General features: G+C 42.2%; 1 protein-coding gene across 3 annotated transcripts in view; it reads left to right on the top strand.

Moving 5' to 3' along the window:
• The window catches only part of SLCO1B3 (solute carrier organic anion transporter family member 1B3), a 49,964-nt gene that overhangs the window by 16,911 nt on the left and 5,141 nt on the right, over positions 1–27,912 (top strand). For all 3 annotated transcript variants that reach the window (XM_048827151.2, XM_048827145.2, XM_075121933.1), the window contains exons 7-14: positions 437–583; positions 1,612–1,710; positions 8,799–9,044; positions 10,817–10,981; positions 19,161–19,356; positions 20,103–20,265; positions 23,574–23,758; positions 24,955–25,019. In XM_048827151.2, the coding sequence (XP_048683108.1) occupies positions 437–583; positions 1,612–1,710; positions 8,799–9,044; positions 10,817–10,981; positions 19,161–19,356; positions 20,103–20,265; positions 23,574–23,758; positions 24,955–25,019 (1,266 nt within the window). The remainder of the gene's footprint in view (positions 1–436; positions 584–1,611; positions 1,711–8,798; positions 9,045–10,816; positions 10,982–19,160; positions 19,357–20,102; positions 20,266–23,573; positions 23,759–24,954; positions 25,020–27,912) is intronic.

Raw genomic sequence — 27,912 nt, 5'->3', positions numbered from 1 at the left:
ATACCGAAAGAGCATCTCCAGCTGTATGCTGCATAGGAGGAGAAAAATGTCACTATAGGACCCATGAGCCAACTGTTAGCCTGGATCAGGGGACATAGTTGAAGGTGTAAATGAAATGTCATAGAGTATGTCTATCACAGTTTCAATCTGTTTATTTTTTCCTAGATATTCTTCCCTAACAATACAGACCATTATCCTTGCATGACTATGTTTGATAGACAAGCATGTGACTGATATCTAGAAGTGTTGTTAAAGGGAGGGCTGATGATTTTGGCAACCTAGACAGGTTTAATGAGTTTGGTTACCTAGACAGAGTCTTAGTCTTATGTAAGAAAAAACAATTGAGCAAGATGAGAGAGAGTGTGTTAAATGGTGTTATAGCCAGGCTCATGGTTTATTGTTCTACTGTAAAGATGGTAATTACTGTTATTTACAGATTGTGTAAAGGAAGCATCATCATATATGTGGATATATGTCTTATTGGGCAACTTGTTACGTGGAATTGGGGAAACGCCAATAACACCGCTAGGAATTTCTTACCTTGATGATTTTGCTAAAGAAGAAGATGCTCCTTTATACATAGGTAATCTTAAGAGGATGAAAAGGCTGGTTACAAAGAAACAGTGACAGGAGCAAATCTGCTTTAGCTTTAAAAGTAGATCATCTACACTTTCCCCTAAAGAGTCCTTTAAAAAAAAATAGCTCTCTCCATTGGAACCAGGCAAAATCTTTTGACAAAGCTTTTTTTTTTTTCTTCTGATAAATGCAGATTTGCATCAATTGAAACATTTTGTGAATTTGTGTTGAATTTGCTAAATTGTTTTGGTCAAATAAAATAACAAACAACCTCCCTCCCCCCAAAAAACCCAGAAACACACATTACAAAATCAGAAAAAGTCAAAATATTTGGATGTGACTTTTTCTAAATGAAACGTCAGCTTTTCAATTTGAAATTATCTTTCATTTCAAAATTTTATTCACTTTTATAAACAGCTTTTTATAAAGGCAAAAAAACCCCGCAATAACGAACGTTTTTTTTTCAGATTGTACAACACATTTCATTTGACCTGATATGAAATTTTGGTGACTTTTTCAGTGTGCTGAAATTTTTTTAAAAAAATTCATTTTGGGTTGTTTCAAAACTATTCTATTTTATTTTATTAGTTTGGCCAACTAACCAAAGAATTAGTTACCCTCACAGTAGTGAGGTAGCCTTCATTCCTAGTCCATTGCTGCCTTCAAAAGAAAATGACGAGGCTGTATAAATTTCCATGTAATGTTTTTGTCTTAACCCACCGAGTCCTGGTTCATTCTACCTGCTCTGAGACTTGAACTTGAGTTTTATATGAATGGAGTTAATTTGGCTCTTGTAGTCTTGGATGGCCACTAAACAAATTTAAATAAATCAATAAATGATACATTAATACTGCCTAAGGTGATCTTTTTCACCAAATAGGAGAAGAGTAAAAAACCTATCTCACATGGCAGGATGCTAGTCTTTGCACTTCCTGGAATACCCTGGGTCTAGGAGAGGAATAAGAAAAATAGGTGGAAAACATATAGGGCCACATGTCTGTAAATTTATCTGTGTCTACTTCGTTATATTTTCAGCATGTTTGCACACAATAGCAATGATCGGGCCAATAATCGGCTACCTGTTGGGATCACTGTGTGCCAGCTTGTATGTGGATATTGGATTTGTGGATCTAGGTAAGGAAAAATGGAGAGCCAATTATATTAAACTGTTGTATAACAATCAATATGACCAGTGTTTTATATCAGGATATGCCAAATATTTTCATGCCTTTCGGTAAATAATAAATTTCTTTGTTTCAAGGTGAGGTGAGAACAAAGTGTTTTCACTGAAAAAATAATTTTAAAAGTTGTAGGTATGGGAAATATTTTAGGCCCAATCCAGGAAAGCACTTCAGCATGGGCTTAAATCCATACCTATTCAATAAAGCATTTAAACATGCTTAAATTTAAATATGTGCTTAAGCACCCTCACTGAATGCTTTGCTGAGTCATGCCCTTCCTGATGGGCTTTGCCTAGCATATCAATTTTTCATTTTAGGTGGTTAATTTCAAATGTTGGCTGAGCATATAATATGTTAATTGTTTAATATTACTCTTTATTACTGAGTTCAAATTTTACTAAGGGTTAAACAAAAAAGAAAATATATGAGGTGATGTTTTCAAAGGGCTTTCTATTCGGTGTCCAGTGGTGTGCATTCAACTTTTCACACACAGACATGTGTGCCGACTCTTTTCCATTGCACACATCTGTGCATGTGTAATATAAATAAATAATGATAATAAAGGCATTTGAAATGTAACACCCATTGATGATCTTTAAATAGCCTAATATCTGAGCATATGCTTGCAGGGTGAGACTGTTTACAGTGCCCCCATACAGATATTTGCTTATTTTGCTTTTTAAGGCCCTGATCCCAACAAAATTTTGATCATATATGCCGTGGTCACTGGATTAACTACAGCTATAACTACTCCTGGTCTCCTAAAGTGCAATCTCTCAGGTGACAGGGCTCATTACCTCCACTTCTTTTTGAGATGGAATCATGCAACTCTCTCACTATGAGACCTGGCCTTCAGCTGTAGTCCCTTTTGGACGAACTGTGATTTCTTAGCAGGTTCAACTCGGGTTTTGGACCCTCGTACATACTTTCCTTTGGGAGCTTCAACAAGTGGTTATTACACTGACCAAGCAAGTTTCTTAAAGCAAAGCACTGTTGATTCAGAACCAAGGCATTCAGAGTAACAGATCTTAAAACAATAGTCCATATACATCTATATCTTACCTAAGCTAAGCTAAGGCAGGCCTGGCTTATCCCAGGCACCCCCACATTTGCTTTGCAAATTGAGATAAACTAAGAGACTCATCAATCCCTGTCTCTTACTGTCTCATCAGAGGCTGTCCTTCCATCAGTGACAAAGCTCTCTGTTTAGATTTCCTATGTGGATTTCCCCACCCTGTCAAAACACAGACACACACACACACATGGAATCACCAGCCAGACAGTGCCCTTACAAGGTAGAAGTAAAATCTAATAGGAATTGACAACTCTATTGTATGTGTGTACCAGCAGTAGGGCTTATTTGAAGCCATCATCTGCTCCTCAGCCCAGTGTTCCCAGCTCTTGCATGACTTAACTCTTCGGTAGTCACACAGCAAACAATAGATAAACAATCCAACAAATAGATGGACATATGATATTCATAAAAATACTACAGGCAGCTCCCACATTCTCCATAATACGGACTTAAGTATGTGACAAATCTCAAGGAAGCCAATGGGACTCCTCATGTGCTTAAAATTAAGCACATGATTAAGCATTTTGCTGGAAGGTCCTATAAGAAAAAAGGTTAGTAAAAAGTACTGTGTCCTAGCGGATCCACGGTGTGTGTGGGACTCTGCTTGAATCGTAGAATATTAGGGTTGGAAGGGAACTCAGGAGGTCATCTAGTCCAACCTCCTGCTCAAAGCAGGACCAATCCCCAACTAAATCATCCCAGCCAGGGCTTTGCCAACCCTGATCTTAAAAATCTCTAAGGAAGGAGACCTCCCTAGGTAACCCATTCCAGTGCTTCACCACCCTCCTAGTGAAAAAGTTTTTTCTAATATCCAACCTAAACCTCCCCCACTGCAACTTGATACCATTACTCCTTGTTCTGTCATCTGCTACCACTAAGAACAGTCCAGATCCATCCTCTTTGGAACCCCCTTTCAGGTAGTTGAAAGCAGCTATCAAATCCCTCCTCATTCTTCTTTTCTGCAGACTAAGTAATCCCAGTTTACAGAGTCATTGAATCATAGACTTCAAGGTCAGAAGGGACCATTATGATCATCTAGTCTGACCTCCTGCACAAGACAGGCCATGGAAAATCACCCACCAACTCCTGTAAGAAACCCCTAACCTATGTCGGATCTATTGAAGTCCTTAAATCGTGGTTTAAAGACTTTGAGGTGCAGAGAATTATCCAGCAAGTGACCCGTGCCCCATGCTGCAGAGGAAGGCGAAAAGTCCCCAGGGCCTCTGCCAATCTGCCCTGGAGGAAAATTCCTTCCCAACCCCAAATATGGTGATCAGCTAAACCTTGAGCATGTGGGCAAGACTCACCAGCCAGACACCCAGGAAAGAATTCTCTGTAGTAACTCAGATCCCACCCCATCTCACATCCCATCACAGGCCATTGGGCATATCTACCGCTAGTAGTCGAAGATCAATTAATTGCCAAAATTAGGCTATCCCATCATATCATATCTCCTCCATAAACTTATCAAGGTTTGTCTTGAAGCCAGATATGTCATTTTCCCCCACTGCTTCCATTGGAAGGCTGTTCCAGAACTTCACTCCTCTGATGGTTAGAAACCTTTGTCTAATTTCAAGTCTAAACTTCCTGATGGCCAGTTTATATCCATTTGTTCTTGTGTCCACATTGGTACTGAGCTTAAATAATTCTTCTCCCTCCATGGTATTTATCCCTGATATATTTATAGAGAGCAATCATATCTCCCCTCAACCTTCTTTTTGTTAGGCTAAACAAGCCAAGCTCCTTGAGTCTTCTTTCATAAGACAGGTTTTCCATTCCTCGGATCATCCTAGTAGCCCTTCTCTGTATCTATTCTGGTTTGAATTCATCCTTCTTAAACATGGGAGACCACAACTGCACACAATGTTCCAGATGAGGTCTCACCAGTGCCTGGTATAACGGTACTAACACCTCCTTATCTCTACTGGAAATAACTCACCTGATGCATCCCAAGACCGCATTAGCTTTTTTCACGGCCATATCACATTGGCGGCTCACAGTCATCCTGTGAACAACCAGTATGCCGAGGTCCTTCTCCTCCTCTGTTACTTCCAGGTAATGCGTTCCCAGTTTATAACAGAAATTCTTGTTATTAATCCCTAAATGCATAACCTTGCACTTCTCACTATTAAATTTCATCCTATTACTAGTACTCCAGTTTACAAGGTCATCCAGATCTTCCTGTATGATATCCCGGTCCTTCTCTGTATTGGCAATACCTCCCAGCTTTGTGTCATCTGCAAATTTTATTAGCACATTCCCACTTTTTCTGCCAAGGTCAGTAATAAAAATATTAAATAAGATTGGTCCCAAAACCGATCCCTGAGGAACTCCACTGGTAACCTCCCTCCAGCCTGACAGTTCACTTTTCAGTGTGACACGCTGTAGTCTCCCCTTTAACCAATTCCTTATCTACCTTTCAATTTTCATATTGACCCCCATCTTTTCCAATTTAGCTAATAAATCTCCATGGACCCGTATCAGATGCCTTACTGAAATCGAGGTAAATTAGATCTACTGCATTCCCTTTGTCTAAAAAATCTGTTACTTTCTCAAAGAAGGAGATCAGGTTGGTTTGGCACGATCTACTTTTTGTAAAGCCATGTTGTATTTTGTCCCAATTACCATTGACCTCAATGTCCTTAACTACTTTATCCTTCAAAATTTTCTCCAAGACCTTGCATACTACAGATGTCAAACTAACAGGCTTGTAGTTACCAGATCGCTTTTTTTTCCTTTCTTAAAAATAGGAACTATGTTAGCAATTCTCCAGTCATACAGTACAACCCCTGAGTTTACAGATTCATTAAAAATTTTTGCTAATGGGCTTGCAATTTCATGTGTCAGTTCCTTTAATATTCTTGGATGAAGATTAACCGGGCCCCCTGATTTAGTCCCATTAAACTGTTGGAGTTTGGCTTCTACCTCGGATGTGGTAATATCTACCTCCATATCCTCATTCCCATTTGTCATCCTACCATTATCCCTAAGCTCCTCATTAGCCTCGTTAAAGACTGAGGCAAAGTATTTGTTTAGATATTTGATATAGTTCCCTCAGCCTCTCCTTATAAGTCATGTGCTCCAGCCCCCTAATCATTTTTATTGCCCTCTGCTGGACTCTTTCCAATTTTTCAACATCCTTCTTGTAGTGTGGGGCCCAAAACTGGTCACAGTACTCCAGATGAGACCTCACCAATGTTGAATAGAGGGGAATGATCACATCCCTCGATCTGCTGGCAATGCTCCTACTTATAAAGCCCAAATTGCCGTTAGCCTTCCTGGCAGCAAGGGCACACTGTTGACTCATATCCAGCTTCTCATCCACTGTAACCCCTAGGTCCTTTTCTGCAGAACTGCTGCCTAGCCGCTTGGTCCCTAGTATGTGGCAGTACGTGGGATTCTTCCATCCTAAGTGCAGGATTTTGCACTTGTCCTTGTTGAACCTCATCAGATTTCTTTTGGCCCAATCCTCTAATTTGTCTAGGTCCCCCTGTATCCTATCCCTAACCTCCAGCATATCTACCACTCCTCCCAGTTTAGTGTCATCTGCAAACTTGCTGAGGGTGCAATCCATGCCATCCTGCAGATCATTAATGAAGATATTGAACAAAACCGGCCCCAGGACTGACCGTTGGGGCACTCCACTTCATGCCAGCTACCAACTAGACATGGAGCCATTGATCACTACCCATTGAGCCCGATGATCAAGCCAGCTTTCTATCCACCTTATAGTCCATTTATCCAGCCCATACTTCTTTAACTTACTGGCAAGAATACTGTGGGAGACCACATAAAAAGCTTTGCTAAAGTCAAGTAATAACATGTCCACTGCTTTCCCCTCATCCACAGACCCAGTTATCTCATCATAGAAGGCAATTAGGTTAGTCAGGCATGACTTGCCCTTGGTGAATCCATGCTGACTGTTCCCGATCACTTTCCTCTCCTCAAAGTGCTTCAGAATTGATTCTGTGAGGACCAACTAAACAAATACTTTGCCTCAGTCTTTAATGAGGCTAATGAGGAGCTTAGGGATAATGGTAGGATGACAAATGGGAATAAGGATATGAAGGTAGATATTACCACATCCAAGGTAGAAGCCAAACTTGAACAGCTTAATGGGACTAAATCGGGGGGCCCAGTTAATCTTCATCCAAGAATATTAAAGGAACTGACACATGAAATTGCAAGCCCATTAGCAAAAATTTTTAATGAATCTGTAAACTCAGGGGTTGTACCGAATGACTGCAGAATTGCTAACATAGTTCCTATTTTTAAGAAAGGAAAAAAAAGTGATCCAGGTAACTAAAGGCCTGTTAGTTTGACATCTGTAGTATGCAAGGTCACACTGAAAGGTGAACTGTCAGGCTGGAAGGCGGTTACTAGTCCAGTTCCTCAGGGATCAGTTTGGGGACCAATCTTATTTAATCTTTTTATTGGCACAAAAAGCGGGAATGTGCTAATAAAGTTTGCGGATGACACAAAGCTGGGAGGTATTGCCAACACAGAGAAGGACCGGGATATCATACAGAAAGATCTGGATGATCTTGTAAACTGGAGTAATAGGATGAAATTTAATAGTGAGAAGTGCAAGGTTATGCATTTAGGGATTAATAACAAGAATTTCTGTTATAAACTGGGAACGCATTACCTGGAAGTAACAGAGGAGGAGAAGGACCTCGGCATACTGGTTGTTCACAGGATGACTGTGAGCCGCCAATGTGATATGGCCGTGAAAAAAGCTAATGCGGTCTTGGGATGCATCAGGTGAGTTATTTCCAGTAGAGATAAGGAGGTGTTAGTACCGTTATACCAGGCACTGGTGAGACCTCATCTGGAACATTGTGTGCAGTTGTGGTCTCCCATGTTTAAGAAGGATGAATTCAAACCAGAATAGATACAGAGAAGGGCTACTAGGATGATCCGAGGAATGGAAAACCTGTCTTATGAAAGAAGACTCAAGGAGCTTGGCTTGTTTAGCCTAACAAAAAGAAGGTTGAGGGGAGATATGATTGCTCTCTATAAATATATCAGGGATAAATACCATGGAGGGAGAAGAATTATTTAAGCTCAGTACCAATGTGGACACAAGAACAAATGGATATAAACTGGCCATCAGGAAGTTTAGACTTGAAATTAGACAAAGGTTTCTAACCATCAGAGGAGTGAAGTTCTGGAACAGCCTTCCAATGGAAGCAGTGGGGGAAAATGACATATCTGGCTTCAAGACAAACCTTGATAAGTTTATGGAGGAGATATGATATGATGGGATAGCCTAATTTTGGCAATTAATTGATCTTCGACTACTAGCGGTAGATATGCCCAATGGCCTGTGATGGGATGTTAGATGGAATGGGATCTGAGTTACTACAGAGAATTCTTTCCTGGGTGTCTGGCTGGTGAGTCTTGCCCACATGCTCAGGGTTTAGCTGATTGCCATATTTGGAGTCGGGAAGGAATTTTCCTCCAGGGCAGATTGGCAGAGGCCCTGGGGGTTTTTTGCCTTCCTCTGCAGAGTGGGGTACGGGTCACTTGCTGGATAATTCTCTGCACCTCAAAGTCTTTAAACCACGATTTGAGGACTTCAATAGCTCCGACATAGGTTGGAGGTTTGTTACAGGAGTGGGCGGGTGATTTTCCATGGCCTGCGTTGTGCAGGAGGTCAGACTAGATGATCATAATGGTCCCTTCTGACCTTCTATGTAATTGTAAGTCTTAATTGTAAGTCTACAATTCTATGATTCTAAGTCAGCAAATGTGTGAAGGCAAGTGAAAAACAACACCAACCAAGATATTATATGACTGCTGATGCACTGCTTGCTTTATGTTATCTTTCAATATATCTCACTAAATATTGAAAATACTGAGTTTCCTTCCAGTCTATAATGTGGATTTCCCAGCAACTATAGAGGATGGGGGGGGTCTTTTTCTTCATTAATAGAATTCTTTTTTGTCTCATTTTATTCTAGGTAGCATAACCATAACTCCAAAAGACTCCCGGTGGGTAGGTGCATGGTGGCTTGGTTTTATTATAGCTGGAATAATTAATCTCATTGCTGCCATACCATTCTGTTTCCTGCCGAAGAGTCTGAAAAAGCAGGAGGAAGAAAACAATGACAAGATTTCATCTGATCTCTCCAAAATTAAAGAAGACCAGAGCAAGCATCGTGAATCTGAAAATCATCAGCCAGTGAAGTGGTCAGTAACTTCAAAAGGCAAGTGTTTCATATATTCTGCTAAACTGGAAACCTACCAGTACAATGTAACACAGGAACACCCCAAGCCCCCCCCACAAGGATTATTTGAAGTCATTGGGTTTCTGGGTGGTTATGAAGGTTGGCCTGCATTGAGTCAATTATGTAATTAGGTCTTACATTTAAAAGTTTGTACTAGAATCAAACTGGAACTAAGGAAAAATGAGTGACCAAAATTAACTAAAGTCTGTGTTAAAATTAGTGAGGGTTAAGCCTAAAAAAATCAGAAGGTTCTTTTCCCAGCAAGTCACAATTATTTCCATATTATTTTCATGATCATCACAGATGTAATGGAACATGTGAAATCAATTGTCTGCAATGAAAAATACAGGAGGCCTGATTTTCCCTTCAGGGCTGAGCTGTGCTCAGTGCAGGAATGTGGGAGGGTAGAGGCAAGGAAAAAGATGACGTTGTGTCATCTTTACACTTCTCCTGTTCTGGTTCAGTTCTGCAGCCTTTTACTTTATTTAAAGTGAATTTAGTAATGTTGTATTAAACCATTGTGGATTTGGCTCTGGTGGCTAGAGTTGCATGTTCAACAGAGTGAACGTTACCTCTGCTACTTGCTTCAGATTTAGAGTGTCTAGGAACACGTAAAGACCAACCTTAGTGACCACACGCACATTCACATCTACAAGGTCTAGACTCTTTTACAAGTTTTGTTAAAGTTACAATTGAAGTTATGATTACCTAAGCATATAAAAAATTCTATGAAGACCTATTCATAAGTTAAACATATCATTATACTCACACATCCTTAATGCTATTCTTAAGGTCTGATGGCTGCCTTGCCAATTGATCATCAGAAGAAGGATGGTTCCTGCTGGAGTTTCCCATAGGGAGCTCAGTTTTCCTAATCCAGGCACCCTCTTTTTATAATGTGATTCTGACTATACCCCGTTAGCATTTATGCACATAGTGCACCCTGTGGTTAGGGCATGTGTTAGAAAAATGTGACTACCGGGTATCTTGTAAGCAAAAAATTACTCTGTTAATTTTTCACAGTCTCCTCCATTGGTATATCTTTTCCTGTAATTTTGTGGGGGATAGGGTCATTCTTTGGTCACTTACCTATGTCAAGCATTTCTTAAGGCTATAGCCTAGTATGGCTAAGCTAAAATCTTACAGGCCTCAGCCTGTAGGCCTTGTGCTTCAGCCCTACTTACTTAGATACCTACTATGTAATTATCCTTTCTAACTACTGATCTATTTTATACTTCTACAATTTAACTCTATTTTGCATACAATGATTATATATGACATAACCTGTTAGTTAATCATAACATCACACAATAAATGAACAATAAACTAAAATCATTGGCTACAGTTCCCAATGCAAGACATGACACAAGGTACAGAGGAACCACGGAGAAATCACTTAGACCTGGATCCTACAGTGAGATTCATGTGAGCAGATAGTCCCTTTGGCCTGTGTGCTGCCCCATTGACTTCAGTTTCCCCAGGGGCCTTCTGTGTAGATCTCACTGGTGGACTGGGGCCTCAGTTGGTATGTCTCCACTGAAGTTTACCATTTCAGAGGATTCTACTGTAATATCACAGCCTATATTCTAATTGAGGACCAGATTCTGCCCTCAGATACTCACCTGAAAATCCTACAGTGAGATAAGCACATAGGTGTCTGAGGGCAGAATTTGGCTCTGAATCTCATAGATTATTTACCAATAATTATGCCAAGCATTTTTAAAAATAAAATTGTATATTGTGTCTTTCAGATTTCTTTATCTCTCTGAAAAGAGTATTGAGTAATAGAATTTATGTAACGTTTTTGTGTTGTTCACTATTACAATTCAGTAGCTTTGTTGGTTTCTTGACTTACAAACCAAAATACATGGAACAGCAGTATGGTCAGTCAGCATCTAAGTCTAACTTTATAACAGGTGAGTGTTAAAGTGCTTGGAAAAGTGTTTTGATGTGCATTTTATTGAGCATGGTGAGTTTTGGGGGTTTTTTTGAAGGAAAAAAAAGAGTCACCTTTTGTGAGGGAATTATACAAAGCCACCATAGAGCCTGATTCTGTGGTGGACAGTTAGGGTGACTGTAATGTGTCTCTTTTTGTTTCCTTTACATGAGCCAAAATTGTAATAGATGGCTTCCAGGATAAATTTACATGAAGCTTTGAATATATAGAATTGCTAAGGACTCTATTGTGGCTTTGTCATGAGCAACTTTGGAGCAGACACACCAGGTGGCAGATCGTGAGACATAACCTCAGAGTATTACAGGCTATGTCTATACTTGTGCGCATAGCGGAGCACTGGATTATGTTCATACCATGTTCATACTTGTGTGTGTTTCCCATATACACATACACAGGCATGCTGTGCTGGACACTAGTATAAAGCTGTGTACACACGTATACCTGTGTCCACACTCTAGCTGTAGGTACTTAATGTTAGCGCTTAATGTTTTAGGAATAGTGTTCCAGGATTGTGTGCATCACAGGGAGACACTCTAGGAACAGATTTGCTGTGTTTTGTTGGTATGGTCCCCTGCTTTCACACATTTGCCTATGGCACTTCCTGATCATGTTGCCCTTCAGTTATTCTCTACAAAACTAGGTGAAAAACATGGAGCAAATGGATGATTATCTGGTTCTGCTTCTGCTCCTTATTGCAGACCAATGGTTATGCAGTGGAGTATGCACTCTGTGAGACACGGGATGGAATTTGGACAGCATTTTCTGACACATGGAAGATGGCGGACTTTTAAGGTCAATGACAATTCATTCAGCTCACATGGTACAGCTATGACGAATGCCAGTGTTGTCATGGTAGTCTCTTTAGTTGACCGTAACTTCTGATGGAGGAGAACTAGCACAGTGTGGTGAGATCATATTGTTTTGGAAACCTGGGATAACCAGTAGTGGCTTCAAAACTTCTGAATGAAGAAACACACCTTCATTGAGCTGTGTGAAGAGCTTCCAGCACCCTTCCAGCACACTACATTCAAGGAAGCCATACCGATTCAGAAGTGGGTTGTTGTTGCCCTCTGGAAGCTGTCAACACCAAACAGCTATAGGTCTGGGTTTGGAAAGTCCACTGTCAAGGTGGTTGTTGTGCAGATTTGTGAGGCAAATAATTTACCCATGGGTTGCCATAAGAAAAGTTCCAAAAATAATATATGAATTTCAGAGGATGCAGTTTCTGAACTGTGCAGGGACCATTAATGGCACTCATATCCAAATATTTTGCCCATCACAAGGGGCACAACTGAGTATGTGACCCAAAAAGGTTACCATTCAATTGTTCTGAAAGGCTTAGTAGACCACAGGGGCTTAGTAGACCACAGGAGGGTAGAGATAGTATTCAGAGGGCCCTAGACAAATTAGAGGATTGGGCCAGAAGAAATCTGATGAGGTTCAACAAGGACAAGTGCAGAGTCCTGCACTTAGGACGGAAGAATCCCATGCATCGCTACAGACTAGGGATCAAATGGCTAGGCAGCAGTTCTGCAGAAAAGGACATAGGGGTTACAGTGGATGAGAAGCTGGATATGAGTCAACAGTGTGCCCTTGTTGCCAAGAAGGCCAATGGCATTTTGGGATGTATAAGTAGGGGCATTGCCAGCAGATCGAGGGACGTAATCGTTCCCCTCTATTCGACATTGGCAAGGTGTCATCTGGAGTACTGTGTCCAGTTTTGGGCCCCACACTACAAGAAGGATGTGGAAAAATTGGAAAACGTCCAGTGGAGGGCAACAAAAATGATTAGGGGACTGGAACACATGACTTATGAGGAGAGGCTGAGGGAACTGGGATTGTTTAGTCTGCAGAAGAGAAGAATGAGGGGGGATTTGATAGCTGCTTTCAACTACCTGAAAGGGGGTTCCAAAGAGAATGGATCTAGACTGTTCTCAGTGGTAGCAGATGATAGAACGAGGAGTAATGGTCTCAAGTTGCAGTGGGGGAGGTTTAGGTTGGATATTAGGAAAAACTTTTTCACTAGGAGGGTGGTGAAGCACTGGAATGCGTTACCTAGGGAGGTGGTGGAATCTCCTTCCTTAGAAGTTTTAAGGTCAGGCTTGACAAAGCCCTGGCTGGGATGATTTAGTTGGGGATTGGTCCTGCTTTGAGCAGGGGGTTGGACTAGGTGACCTCCTGAGGTCCCTTCTAACCCTGATATTCTATGATTCATTAATACAAATGTGGGAAACACTGGAAAGGTTCATGATGCTGGGTGCTGAGGAGATCAAGATTGTACTTGAAGTGGGGGGAAACGGTTTTTATTTCCCAGAAATGTTCTGGTTCTATACAGTGTGTCTGTGTCAACTTTTATTGTGGCATACCTGCTTCTGCTTTGGCTCATGAAACTGTACCCAACATCAATGACCCTGGAAAACAGGAGTTCAGTTTCAAGCTAAGTAGCTGCAGACTGGTAGTGGAGTGCACATTTGATAAAGTGAAAGCTTGTTGGTGCTGCCTTTGCAGCTGTCTGGATGCCAATGTGGCAAACACTGTTCATATAATCATTGTCTGCTGCATACTTCATAACATTTGTGAGATAGAGGGGAGTGTTTCCATCCTGAGTGATCTCAGGACAAGTCTGATTTACAAACTCTGTACAGGCAGCTGGATTCCACCCATGTTAACACTGGTCCTGGTTCCCAATGGGAGAGGAAAATCAGTGATGCCATATGTGCATATATCTTGGCACAGCAGAGAGGCAGAGGATGACACCTGCCTGTGCCAAGGGACATCTATTCATCCTGTATAGCTGCGGGATATGCACATGAGGAAACATTGGTACATACTTATAGGGCTACACAGCTTTGTGAGAGTTTTGTTCCCCTGTAGCCAAAGGTCATTAGCCATTCATTCTTGTGACAATGCACACAGTAATGACAATTAACAGGGCACCGCTATTGGGTTATCACCTTGGTGCTGGGTTTCTGCTGTGGAGGGTGGCAACTGAGTTATTATGAGCTCATTGAGCAATGTTTTTGTCTACGCTGTTCACACTTCTTTAGAAACCTCGCTTATTTGGAGCACTTAAACTTTTTAAATTAACTTATGACTGTTTGCTTTGATGGGGAAAGTATTGCATTGTGCTTTTTGACTTTTTATTGTCAGTAGAGTTAAGTGCAACTAAGGACTGTTATAGAGCACTAGTCCCTGGTACAGCTGAAATTCTTAAAATTTTGGCAAGGCAGGAAGGGGGTATTTCTGTACAGGGTACTGCCATAGTTTGTTATTGCTGGCATGTTCCCTTTTTGTTTGTTACTATTCTTTGGTTTTGATTTTCAACATGTCTAATAAAGCCTTTAAAAGATTGATTGACCCCTTTTCTATGCTTTGGACATCTCCTAGGTTGAAAAATAGTAGTGGTTCCCTATCCCTTCTGTGTAATTGTGTGACTTAAAGTATTTTTGAACCTTGGGGGGATTCAAAACTATTGACATTATGATGACACCAGATTTTTATACACCATTCCATTAAATGAAGTAGGAAGCTTGCGGCCCATTCAAGAATGAAAAGGCACCTTCAGTTCATCATTAGGAAGGAGGGCCAACACAAGTTAAACAAAACAAAAGATTTACTAAATGTATGAAGTAGAAGGTTCAATGGGAAGATTTTGAAATCAGAACAATAACATATTGTTAGCAAAGTATCTGTTTACTATTGAGAACACGGCCCACAGTTTGTTTTTGCACCCATCTCCTTCCCCTCCTCATTAGAAGGGGTGAACGAAGTAGGACAATGACTTGTGGTGAGATCTGCGGATGTCTCTTGCAAAGGGTTTTGGAGGCTGGTGCACATTAGTGTTCTAGGACTACTGCAGGCTCAGTGTTCTCCTCCTACTCAGTTGAGGGAGTTATTGCAACAGGATCCTCCAGCTCAGCAGCACCTTGGTTGGCAGCCAGACACGGCGGCAGCAGCAGCAGATGGGATGATTGTGGGGTCTTGGCAGCAGGTGGATGCCCCACCCTTTCAGCCATCAAATGAGCCTCTCCATTAGAGAATGTTCCTGTTCCCTGTGGTGTGTCTCAATGTCCATGAACCAGTTCCTGCTGAAGAGACTGCTCCTCCAATGCTCTGGGGAATTCAAATTGCTCTTGGTTTCTCCAGTTTATGAGGAGCTCCTCCAGAATCCTTCTCTGTCTGCCTTTGCTGTCCCTGAGATGCTGCTCCTACCCTCTTGGTGCCATGGTTTCACTCTTGGGAGCTGAAAGTCCTGCCAGTTCTCAAAGAGAAGGAGAGCATTATGTTTTTGGCCTTTATAATAAGCTGAGAAATCCCCCCACATAACATAACTTTGCTGTAAAGGCCCACAATTTTGTTACTTTTCAGCATTCCAGGAATGTAGCTGTCTCACTATCCTTGATTCTCAGAAACCTTTTGTGGTCCATGAGGAAGGAGCAGAGGCTAGTAATGATAAGAAAACCTTACTACTGTTTGTAGCAATATAAAATGTTCATAATGTTCAAACAGGAGTGTGGCGGTGGGGTAATTCCTTCCAGAAGCTATGTTACCAGTTTACAGTTTCTTCCCTTAAGACTAGCCAACATTTGGAGAACATGGTTGTTTTCAGAGTATTAAAACGGAAAAGAGAAGTGGCTTTCCAGTCCTGTGAAGGAGAGTATGCCAAAGAACTGTTTCTGCTAATGGTCACCCCCACTACTACATATTGCCTAATTAAGGGGCTTGGTCAGCTATAAAGGTGGACCAGGCAGACTTGCACTGCTGGTGAACCTGAAGAATCAACTGGAGTTTTTGCTTCAACAGAAATTTGCTGAAATGTGCTTACAGAACGGGGAGGGAATTTGGCTGGAAATGGATGAAATTCTGAGCTGGAATACAGAGGTTTAATGGAAAAGGAGATTGGAACCATGAACCATCCCAACACCTGATTTTGTGAGAAAATCCTGCCTCTATGCCTGTGTAGCAAAGGTGAAATGGAAAGGGAGAGAAAGGGACAATCTGTAACTTCATTAGGTTTCCTGAAGATACAGTTAAGCATCGCAACCTTTCACCTCAGATAACTGGAAAGGGAAACAGCACTACACTGTTTTTTCCAACCGCCAGACCAGTCCCTTCTGCCACCCTCACTAGCCCTGGCTCATGCAGCATAGCTCTGGGTGGTGATAGGGTGAAGACAGGGACTGTACAGACTTCGTAATCTTCCAAGGCAGAAAAGATCACTGCTACTAACTTTTCCTTCAACACCCAACTGTAAGTTTTCTACAACTGTGTGCTGGTCCCTTCCACATCCAGTCCTTCCTCCCCTGAAAAAAAAAAGACGCTTTAGAAGCCAAATGCATAATTGTGGTTCATCAGAAATCAATAAAGTTATTGATTTAGAACTCTGTCTTGTTTGAGGACCATTTCGGAGGTGGAGCAGAGAGGGGACTGGATGGAGGAAGGAAAGATGAAGGTGTTTGGTAAGGGGATGGATCATGGCAGTGCCATGTCTTCAACACTGTAGTAATGCATGATCTATTATCCAGGGAAGAAAAATCAGTGCACAGTAGTTCAAAAGTCCTTGACATTAAAATAGGGAATTTAGCACCAGAGCAAGAGGGGATATTGCTGGGGAGTGTGGACATCCACTATAACTCACCAGCCTGGGGTTCTGGTTCCTGGCATGGCTTGGGGTCCTCCTCAGGTTCATAATGGAATGTTTCTTCAACCTGCTTCTCTGGGTAAAGATGCAGAATCACATGCTCCTCATCCTCTGGGTCTTTTGGGGCATCTTGTGTAGTCCCTGTTGCCTCCTTGCTCTGGCCCACATCAATGTGCTGTTGGACAATGAGGCCTCAGGGTTGAGGAAGTGATCATGAGCCACTTCAGGCTCCGTGCTGGAGGTCCTTGAAAGCATGAGTCAAGCTCCTTGTAGAAAACGCATGTATAATAAGCCCTTCCAAACCTACTACTTCCTGTACAGGAGCCTCAAATGCTTCATGCATTCATAGCACTGAGCCAGACTCTGTGCAATTTCCTGATAGAGGTGAATGTTCCTGCTGCTCTGGCTGAAATTAAGGAGGATGGTATGCTGTTTCCACACACTGATCAGCTCCACGGGCCAAGTGACTGCCTTGTTGAGGTATCATTTGAAAACTCATACAGTAGAACATCAGAGTTACGAACACCTCAGGAATAGAGGTTGTGCATAATTCTGGTATGTTCATAACTCTGAACAAAACATTATGGTTGCTCTTTCAAAAGCTTACAGTTGAATATAGCTTTGAAACTTTACTATGCAGAAGAAAAATGCTGCTTTAAACCATCTTAATTTAAATGAAACAAATACAGAAACAGTTTCCTTACCTTGTCAAATCTTTTTTTAAACTTTCCTTTTGTTTTTTTAGTAGTTTATGTTTAACACAGTACTGTACTGTATTTACTTTTTTCTTTTTTGTCTCTGCTGCTGCCTGATTGCATACTTCTGGTTTCCAAATGAGGTGTGTGGTTGACTGGTCGGTTCATAACTCTGGTGTTCGTAACTCTGCAGTTCTATTGTAATTTGCTGATCATTATTGTCCTGGTAAAATATGTGTGGCACCATTGTATGTAAAATTATCAGATTCTACTGTGTGATGGTACTAAGACAAATTCCAAATTTTGAGAGCAGTAAGCAGTTTTCCAGAGACAAAAGGCTAGCCAACACCCCAGCCAAGCATCATCAAAATCAAATGACCCATCACTTGGTTAAGTGGCGATTCTTTGGGTGGAAAAAGAATGTGGGGGAAAATCTACATTTTTACAAAGAAACAGCTGAGCGGTCCCATCCACGCAGACTTTCTGTTTCCTAAACCTCAGCTGGAGGTGATTCTCAAAGAAGAGAAAAACATATAAGAAGGGGGAGCAAATGCCCCAAAACATCTTTCTCTACCTTCATCTCTACTCATGGCATCAACAACACTTGAAGAACAAAGGAAGCATCACTGGACTAGGGAGGGACCCTGACTGAAAGGAATTCAGTCAGTAAGACTGCTGTGAGAGAGACCTTTGCTTGAATTCATCTAAACCATTGTATTTGGACTGAAGTGTTTGGGAAACTCTATTTGGGATAACAGGATTTGTCCTTGGGGGAAGAGGTGGAGTGGGGGCAGGGTCTGAGCTGGAATGGGGGATTGGGCACTCCCAGGGAAATGAGGAAGCTGGCACCTGTGGTCCAGATAATACCCTGGGTAATGTCACACACCCGTAAAGACTGCAACAGACAACTGTTCTGCCGGGGGCAGTGCAGCACACTACTACCAGTGCACAAGGTGACAGGGACCTAGGTTTTGTAAGGATCAGGAAGAAAAGCATTCAGTGCATTGTGGAACTAGAACTGAAAGAGTATTGAAACTTGAAACCTGGTAGATGCTCCTCATTTCCATTCACACTGCAAACTGGCACAGCTATGGGGCTGTTCCACAGCTAAGGTGTGTACTTGCTCACACCCTCAGGCATGCTAGCTTACGTGCCCTCTGCTCGCCTTGAGGCACATGCTTCTGGGGTTTAAGTGTGGACATTGCGGGGGTTATGTCACAAGCCTGCACATGGACATATATATAGTTGCTAGTGTAGATGTCTGTCACTGTCTGCCTCCTGGTGTCCCCACTGCCTTGATTGGGTGGTACTCCACATTGGGCCTCTGCATGGTGCAGTGCATGTCACCCAACATGCTGGTGCAACTATTCTGGCTGATATTTTGGAGGGGGCAAAGCCAATGCTCCTTCCAGTGGGAGGGAAAAATTTAGCTGTTCTCCAGATCCAATTTCCTCTTCATTGCTGCAACCTATGGTACAGGTAGTCAACACAAGGGCATAAGGAGGTGCCTTATGCTCCCTTACCCTCTCATGGTGCTGCATGAGTTGGGTCAGAGTTTGGTCCTTAATTACATAGATCTAGATGTAATTTTCACAGGTTCATTGGCAAACGTATTAGGGGAGATTTTTGGACCCTTGAAATGTTGTCGTATTTTGAGACATATGAAATAAATGGATGAATTTTTTCAGGCAGTATGTTATGAAAATTTTCACCAATTTCGATCAGCTCATGTGTTAAATCAGTTTTGTGTGACAGAATGTGACTACACCTCTCCAGTATCCCTCCTTTCTCTTTTATTACAGGAGTAACTGCTTTACCCGCTGTAAGCATTGGGATTTTCTTAGGAGGGCTCATAATGAAGAAATACAAAATGGGCATGATTGGAGCTACAAAATTTGGATTTGGGATGTCACTGATGGCTTTTCTCATAACCCTCTCACACTTTTTTGTGGGCTGTGAGAACCATGTAGTGGCGGGATTGACAGTATCTTACGATGGGTATGTATACATCTTATGTAAGATACAGCACATTTCCTTTCTCTGGTAGCAGAGAAGCATTACAAATAGCATAATGTTTTGTCATGATTGAATACAAACACACCATTTTAGTACTTAGTGTATCTTCCACAAATATTGAAGCATTATACCATTAGAAAATGTCAGATTCTAAGTTTGTATAAATTGTAATGGAGCTAGATTAATTTACACCAGATGAGAATGTAGCCCTCTTTTTATACTGATATACTTTGTTTGCAAGTTACATACTGCTACTTTTTGGGGAGGCTTCATAATTACATCAGTTTGGGGTATGGATCTGAATTGAATAACTGTGTCAGTGTGATTCATGTATAAAATGAATAAGTTTTAGGGTGTGGTTTTAGGCAGCTAGAATGGTGGGACTGGACACCGATAGTGTCAAGAATTTCACTGTGTGTTAGAACTAAAGGTCTGGTTTTTCTGGGCTATAATGGGCAGAAATCCCTTTCTTTGTCATAGAATTTTTCATAACCCAGTAGTCATCTGTATTTCAATGTGTGTGAGATGGAAGCTGAGGCCATAGGATCAATGTTACAAGAATAGGAACAATTTAACCTTTTTTACCAGGAATATTAGTTTAGTTCTATAATAATGAGGATATCAAGTAGGAGTGAAAGACAAATTTGCTATATTGTCCTTTAATGTTTAATTGAAAGATGCATTTTGTAATAAAACAATGTTGTGCCTTTGTAAATTTACCTCATAAGCAAACCAGTTGCACAACATGAAACTGCCTTATTTTCTGTCTGCAACTCTGACTGCAAATGTGCCACGAACCAATGGGATCCTGTCTGTGGAGACAATGGAATCACGTATATGTCAGCTTGTCTTGCTGGATGCAAGGCTTCGACAGGACATGGGAAGAACACAGTAAGAGACTTGCCCAGTTTTTTTCCTATCTTTTTTGCTTAAGAACATTGGTGTATTAGTGATGTATATTTAGAAAAGATCAAATCAATTACAGAGCAAGAGGAACTGTCATGTATTTGTGAGGATCACTGAGAACCACAAACTTCCAGAGCTCAATGCTTGAGTCTCTGCAGCTTGAGCAAAAGAGCCAGGCTCTGTATCTGGGGGCTGTAACAAACTCATATTGGGCACTGAGGGAACACACAACATGCACTGATGAGTGTTACACATTGCCTAAAGGCAGACCTCCATTTGTTTGCCTTTTGTAAATCAGGTCTTGGCTACATTGAGGTTTTTAGCCACCAGTGTAACTACACTTCGGCAAAAAGAAAAGGAGTACTTGTGGCACCTTAGAGACTAACCAATTTATTTGAGCATGAGCTTTCATGAGCTACAGCTCACTTCATCGGATACATTCACTCTACTCCTTTTCTTTTTGCGAATACAGACTAACACAGCTGCTACTCTGAAACCTACACTTAGGTAGTTGCCCATGTGCAATCTCTAGGGCAGAGGTTTTCAAACTGTGGGGTGCACCCCCGTAGGGGCGTGCGGAGGAATGTTCGGGGGGCAAGCGGTAATGCCAGGCAGCTTGGGCCAGCGATGCCTGGTGGCTCGGACTAGCTCCTGTGCAGATGTGCTGCACAGATGTACACTGCGACTTATCCTGGGACAACGTACCTTGGTTTGAGGCGCTTTGTCAAGGAAGGATTGAAAGGATTTTGAGATACAGGGATAGATTCTCTGTTTCACCTGATCCCTGTTTTGACATGGGGGAGGGGGAATGGGGAAGGGGGTCAGAGAGCCAATTGCAGTTTCCTGATTCTTAGGTCCAGCTGTGGCCATTGATGAGAATTAGAGCTACTGTCTAACAGCTTGTCACACCTCTTCCTATCCCTGACACGCCCCCTACACCTGAAGTAGACAAGGGAGTGGTGCAAAGACCAGATCTGATTACAAAATCCAGCCCTTAAATGTTAACAATGATTCTTTAGAGTTTCAGAGTAACAACCGTGTTAGTGTGTATTTGCAAAAAGAAAAGGAGTACTTGTGGCACCTTAGAGACTAACCAATTTATTTGAGCATAAGCTTTCAGGAGCTACAGCTCACTTCATCGGATGCATTCAGTGGAAAATACAGAAGATGTTCTTATACATACAAACCATGAAAAAATGGGTGTTTACCACTACAAAGGTTTTGTCTCCCCCCACCCCACTCTCCTGCTGGTAATAGCTTATCTAAAGTGATCACTCTCCTTCCAATGTGTATGATAATCAAGTTGGGCCGTTTCCAGCACAAATCCAGGTTTTCTCCCCACCCTCCCTTCCACACACACAAACCCATTCTCCTGTTGGTAATAGCTTATCTAAAGTGATCACTCTCCTTACAATGTGTATGATAATCAAGGTGGGCCATTTCCAGCACAAATCCAGGGTTTATCAAGAACACCTGAGGAACGGGGGCGGAGGGGTAGGAAAAAACAAGGGGAAACAGGTTACCTTGCATAATGACTTAGCCACTCCCAGTCTCTATTCAAGCCTAAGTTAATTGTATCCAATTTGCAAATGAATTCCAATTCAGCAGTCTCTCGCTGGAGTCTGGTGTTGAAGTTTTTCTGTTGTAATATCGCAACTTTCATGTCTGTAATCGCGTGACCAGAGAGATTGAAGTGTTCTCCGACTGGTTTATGAATGTTATAATTCTTGACATCTGATTTGTGTCCATTTATTCTTTTACGTAGAGACTGTCCAGTTTGACCAATGTACATGGCAGAGGGGCATTGCTGGCACATGATGGCATATATCACATTGGTAGATGTGCAGGTGAACGAGCCTCTGATAGTGTGGCTGATTTTATTAGGCCCTGTGATGGTGTCCCCTGAATAGATATGAGGGCACAGTTGGCAACGGGCTTTGTTGCAAGGATAGGTTCCTGGGTTAGTGGTTCTGTTGTGTGGTATGTGGTTGTTAGTGAGTATTCGCTTCAGGTTGGGGGGCTGTCTGTAGGCAAGGACTGGCCTGTCTCCCAAGATTTGTGAGAGTGTTGGGTCATCCTTCAGGATAGGTTGTAGATCCTTAATAATGCGTTGGAGGGGTTTTAGTTGGGGGCGTTTTAGCCGTCACCTTCAGCCCTGGATTTGTGCTGGAAATGGCCCACCTTGATTATCATACACATTGTAAGGAGAGTGATCACTTTAGATAAGCTATTACCAACAGGAGAGTGGGGAGGGGGGAGAGAAAACCTTTTGTAGTGGTAAACACCCATTTTTTCATGGTTTGTATGTATAAGAACATCTTCTGTATTTTCCACAGTATGCATCCGATGAAGTGAGCTGTAGTTCACGAAAGCTTATGCTCAGATAAATTGGTTAGTCTCTAAGGTGCCACAAGTACTCCTTTTCTTTTTATCTTATTTAAGCTAATCTTTAGCTGTACCCGGCAGAGTATTAAAGGGTTCTACGGCAAAGACACCTGGTGTGTATCTCTGAGAAATAAGCTCTGTAGTCAGCAGAGCCGTCCCTAGGGTATGGCAAACTGGGGCATCCGCCCCGGGGGGCCCCACAGGAGGCAGGCGGGGAGGTGAGGTGGGTGGGTGAGTGAGTGGGGTGAGGAGACAAATGGGGAGGTGAGCAGCAGGCAGGCGGGGGGGGTGACTAGGAGCCCCCCATCACCACCACAACCTCCCCCTCTCCCCAGTGCCTTCTACCCATCGGTGGGCCCCGCCGATCAGTGCCTTCCCCTCCCTCCCAGCACCTACCGCCTGCCGTGGATCAAACATTTTGCGGCGTCAGGCAGTGCTGTGAGGGGGAGGAGGGAGGAGCAGGGGTGCAGCACACTCGCAGGAGGGGGTGGACCTGGGTGGGGAAGAGGCGGGGTGGGGCCTTGGGGGAAGGGGTGGAGTGGGGCAGGGCCTGGGTGGAGCTGGGGAGAGCACCCCACCCTCCCCGCTCTGCTGGCAGATAGGCACCAAGTTTCTAATGTCCCGGGCCCTGCCCTGACAGGGACAGCCCTGGTAGTCAGTCTATAATTGATACAGAAGCTTGACCTGCTAGTAGAAGCCTTGCAACCTACTATGTACAAGAAGTACATGACACATAGGAAAGAAACTACTGAACATTGAAACCTCTGAGAAATGCAAACAAGAGCTGGTTAGAGGCTCCTGGTGTGTTTACCCGGGTCATGTTTTCATGTGAGGTTTTGCTTGTATTTTAATGCTGTATGTCCTATTGCATTAATGATATACCGACAAATCAAAATTGTGTCTTTTAGGTGTATCATAACTGCAGCTGCATGGAAATTACAGGTTTACAATCAGGAAATACCTCTGTAATTTTGGGACAATGTCCAAAAAGTGGTGACTGCTCAAGAAAGTTTATTTATTATACAGTAATACAAGTTATAAGTGCCTTTTTCTATGCTTTAGGAGGCACCCCTTTATACATGGTTATGTTTAGGTAAGTGAAACCAAAATAATTATTTTAATATCACTAAGGGCTTTTCCCATCGTGGGAGACTTAATTTCCCCAAATTACACTAACTTTCTTGAAATCTAACACACTTTTACTGCTGTCTTCTCTGAATCCATTTTTAATTATGAAGAATTAAATCAGTTGGTGGGCACTACCACCAAATTTAACTATTATGTTCATACATTACAGTTAATTTCTCCATGTTTCTATTAATCTGACCCACATTGGCTTTTACATCTGAATTTTGTGTTTGTAGCACAGAAAACAATTAGATCTGCTTCTGTGATTAAAAGCTACAAACACAAATGGTTCTGTAGTTTGTATAAGTAGACTGAAGAACAAAAGGAAGTCCAGCTGAAACATATTTTGTTGCCACTGTTTCTTTATGTGAAGAGATGGATAAAAGCTTGGTAGGAAGAAAGTTTGGTCACTCTGAAATCCCAAAGGCAATCTGGAACCAAAATCAGTGGGAATTTTAAGGAGTTCTAAAAATTACTTTGTCATATATGAATATGCAGAAAGAGGTGCTAATGTAGTATATAGATAAAGTTGTTATTTAAGAAGGTGGTTTTTCATGACAATAACTTTAAAGGGATTCAACACAGTTTGGGTATATAATTAACTCAGAACCCTTGTCAGATTCCCTTGTGGCAGCAGTTTAGTTTAATCTCTTGGAAATTAGTTATACACCAATTTGAGCGGCAAGTTGCTTTGCATCTTTGCTAAGAATGTGGCTCTTGAAAACACAGCTTTTGGGAATGTCATTACAATGTTACAAGATGCTGCTCCAATTATGCCATTTCTAGAAGTTTTGACCCAGGGCAATATCGTAGTCCCCATCACTTCATAATGCTCATAATGAAAAGGCAGTAGAACGGGTATTTAGGGACACCCTCTTCTGCAAAACGTGGGTAGAAGGTGCCAGTATTTCATATAGATTCACCTCACTAATTATGTGCAGTACATTGACTTCCCAGTGAATATTCAATGAAGAGTAATTGATTAGCTCACTTTTCCCACATTATTTAATGTGTTTTTGGCAAATGTATGAGACAGCTTTCTTCTGAAGTTTTGTATTCTGTCATTAAGAATAATAATTCTATGGGGAAATAATAAATTTTAATGAGTGCGTCTGGGTATTATGGAGACATATTATTGTGACTGACATCTATCTATTTTAGGTGTGTTCACTCAGAGCTGAAATCTCTTGCAGTTGGTCTGTACACACTCATTATGAGAGCCCTAGGTAAGATAAATTATTTGAGTTTTTTAGATACCTTTGAGTGTCTGTGTGGCTTTAAATGGCACCAAGTGCATTCGCAAAACAGATGCACAATTTGGCAGTGCTATTATTATTAATAGTACTAGTGGGAGTAGTAATAGTACTGTAATACTGAGCCCCAGCCATCAAGCAGAACCCCACTGTGGTAGGCACTGCACGAACAAAAAACAAAAAGACAGTCCCTGTGTTAGATTCTGGGCTGCTCCTGGATGTCCAAGATGTGGCCAAGAGCATATTTTTGCAACTGCACCTGACAAAACAACCTTTCCTCTCTGATTTGGACCTTGCCACAATTACGCATGCCTCACCTCGAGATGAGATTGCTGTGATACGCTGTGCATGGGCCTGCACCCTGGCACCATTCAGAAGCTGATGCTATTTCGCAGAATGCTGCAGCCTGCTTATTAAGTGGAATTGCACATCAGGCCAGTGCTCCACAATCTGCACTGTCTTCCAATAAGCTTCTGGGTGGAATTCAAGGTGTTGGTTCTAACCCATAAAGAGCCCTAAAAGGTTAGGGCCCTGGTTGCTTGGAAGATGGCCTCTCGCCCTGTGACATACTGCCGCAGTTGAGATCAGAAGAGAGAGTCAAATTGGCGCTCATTTAATATAAACAAGAGGGAACTGCTGGCAGGTTCTTATCTGTGAAGGGTCCTCCATTTTGGAACTTAATCCCCTCTTTGGTCCGTCAGAGCCCAGAATGTTCCAGACATGCTATAACACCTATCTTTTCTCTCTCTTCTCCAAGGCAGCGAGGAGGGAGTGGGCTGAGGTGTAGGTGCTGGAGATAGGGGTGTGGCAACACCCCACGGCTTGAAGTGGTTTCCATCCAGGGCAGGAATGATGTCCCTAGCCTCTGTTTGCCAGAAGCTGGGAATGAGCGACAGAGGCTGGATCACTTGATGATTACCTGTTCTGTTCATTCCCTTTGGAGCATATGGCATTGGCCACTGTCGGAAGACAGGATACTGGGCTAGATGGACCTTTGGTCTGACCCAGTAGGGCCATTCTTACGTTCTTATGTTTACAGTTTGGTTCAGTGGCTCCCAGCACCCCCACTATACAAATTGTTCCAGCACCCCTGGGCTGAGGTGGATATGGTTATAGGCAATTCTTTGTCTGTTTGTTTTTGTGATTTTTAATTCATGGGACAGGTGCCTAGAGCACTATCCAAAAATGAAAAAATGTGTAAGAAGAAGTGTCATAATGGTTTTCTAGGTTTCAGACCAAACTATATCAGATTAGAAAAGTCCACACTCCCAGCTTGTTTAGGGCCATCGAAGTTAGAAATGGACCTGCAGAAGCAGATCATAGATACGCTCATAAGAGCAGAATATATACATGTAGCCCTCTGGATAGAACACACAGAGAATACACTCCTTTTAGATTAAACCAGTGTTTTCCTATATAGGAGTGCAATATTTTAATGCAGAAAAAAAGCTGGCACAAACATGGTTCAGTACAGGTTGGAATCCAGGCATTATTAATGTTGATGCCAAAATTCCCATGGATTGTAACAGGGCCAGGATTTTTTAAAATTATTTTACAGGGGTAAAGGGCAGCACAGTGCAGAGCAAGCCAGAGTGGAGGGTGCAATGACAGATGCATCTTGCTCTTCCTTTGGCCAGTCACAAGAATTTCTAAGCTTTTTCATAGTCTGAACTACAGTATAATACGAAGATTGTGCCAAGTATCATTGCCCCACTCATTTGCAAGGCACAGACCAACTCTCATTCCATTCGGAGACACAAAATCCCAATGGCACATATAGCATCTCAGACAGTTATTTTAGGAATGTGTGCATGCATTTTTAGTTGTCCTCAGTGCAGTAAATGTTTTGTTCTATTTTGAAAAACTAATTACATTGAGTAAACTTTTCAAAGGTACCTAAAGCCCATTTTCAAAAGAGGAGCCTAAGTTCCACTGACTTTCAATGAGATTTAGATTCCTAAGTGTCTACATCACTCTTAGAAATAAATAGGACTTTGACTGCTAAATTACTCAGGCCCAGCTTTTGAGAAGTATTTAGGCTTTGTTCTGCTCAGTATTGCAACATCTACCTGACTTTGTAGCTTAAGTCTCATTGAAAGTCAGTGGGACTTTAGCTTCTAGGCCTAGATTCACAAAGGTACCTAAACTCCTAAATCCCAGACTCAGGTGCTTAAATCTCAGTTTTAGGCTCCACTGCATTTCACAAAACTGCCACCGAACACTGTAGACACCTAAAATCACTTGGCACCTAAGGTTTCAGGTTGAAAGTTCCCTCAGCACCCATCTGAACATGTGTGCTGCTACCTCACTCTAGTCATCTGGACACTTATCTCCCCCGTAAGCCCCTGAGCGATTCACAAACAGAGGAAGCTAGGAGTTTGCTGGCCTGACTCATGTGTGGGGCCCAATCCAATTGGTGTGCTCAGAGGACGCCTACCGAATCAGGTCCCATTTAAAATCTGGCCACTGGAGGAGAAGATGGTGCCCACCTTATGCCTTTTAGCCCAGCAGTTAGAGCACTCACCTATGAGGTGGGAGACCTGGATTCAATCCCTCCTGCTATTGAAGGGGCAGAAAGGATTTGAACACTAACCACTGAGCTATGGGGTATTCTGCTGTGGGTCTCAGTCTCTCTGTGAGAGGGGTAGGGCTTAGCACACACCCATCTAGGCAACATCTCCCACTGGATAGCTCCCCACCTAGCATGCTGGCTTATATGAATCACATTCTAAGGTGCCTGTCTCTCCCCATGCATTATACAGGAGCCTAGGTGCCCAACTCAGGTCTTTGTGAATCACAGTGTTGGTCCAATGATTTTCTATGGGCCTAAAAGGTAGGCATTGCCACATTCAGTATCACAGCACCT

The sequence above is a fragment of the Caretta caretta genome, chromosome 1 (assembly GCF_965140235.1).
Source record: "Caretta caretta isolate rCarCar2 chromosome 1, rCarCar1.hap1, whole genome shotgun sequence".
NCBI lineage: Eukaryota > Metazoa > Chordata > Testudines > Cheloniidae > Caretta > Caretta caretta.
The sequence above is the reverse complement of the archived record's forward strand: the minus strand, read 5'-3'. Positions and strand labels throughout refer to the sequence as shown.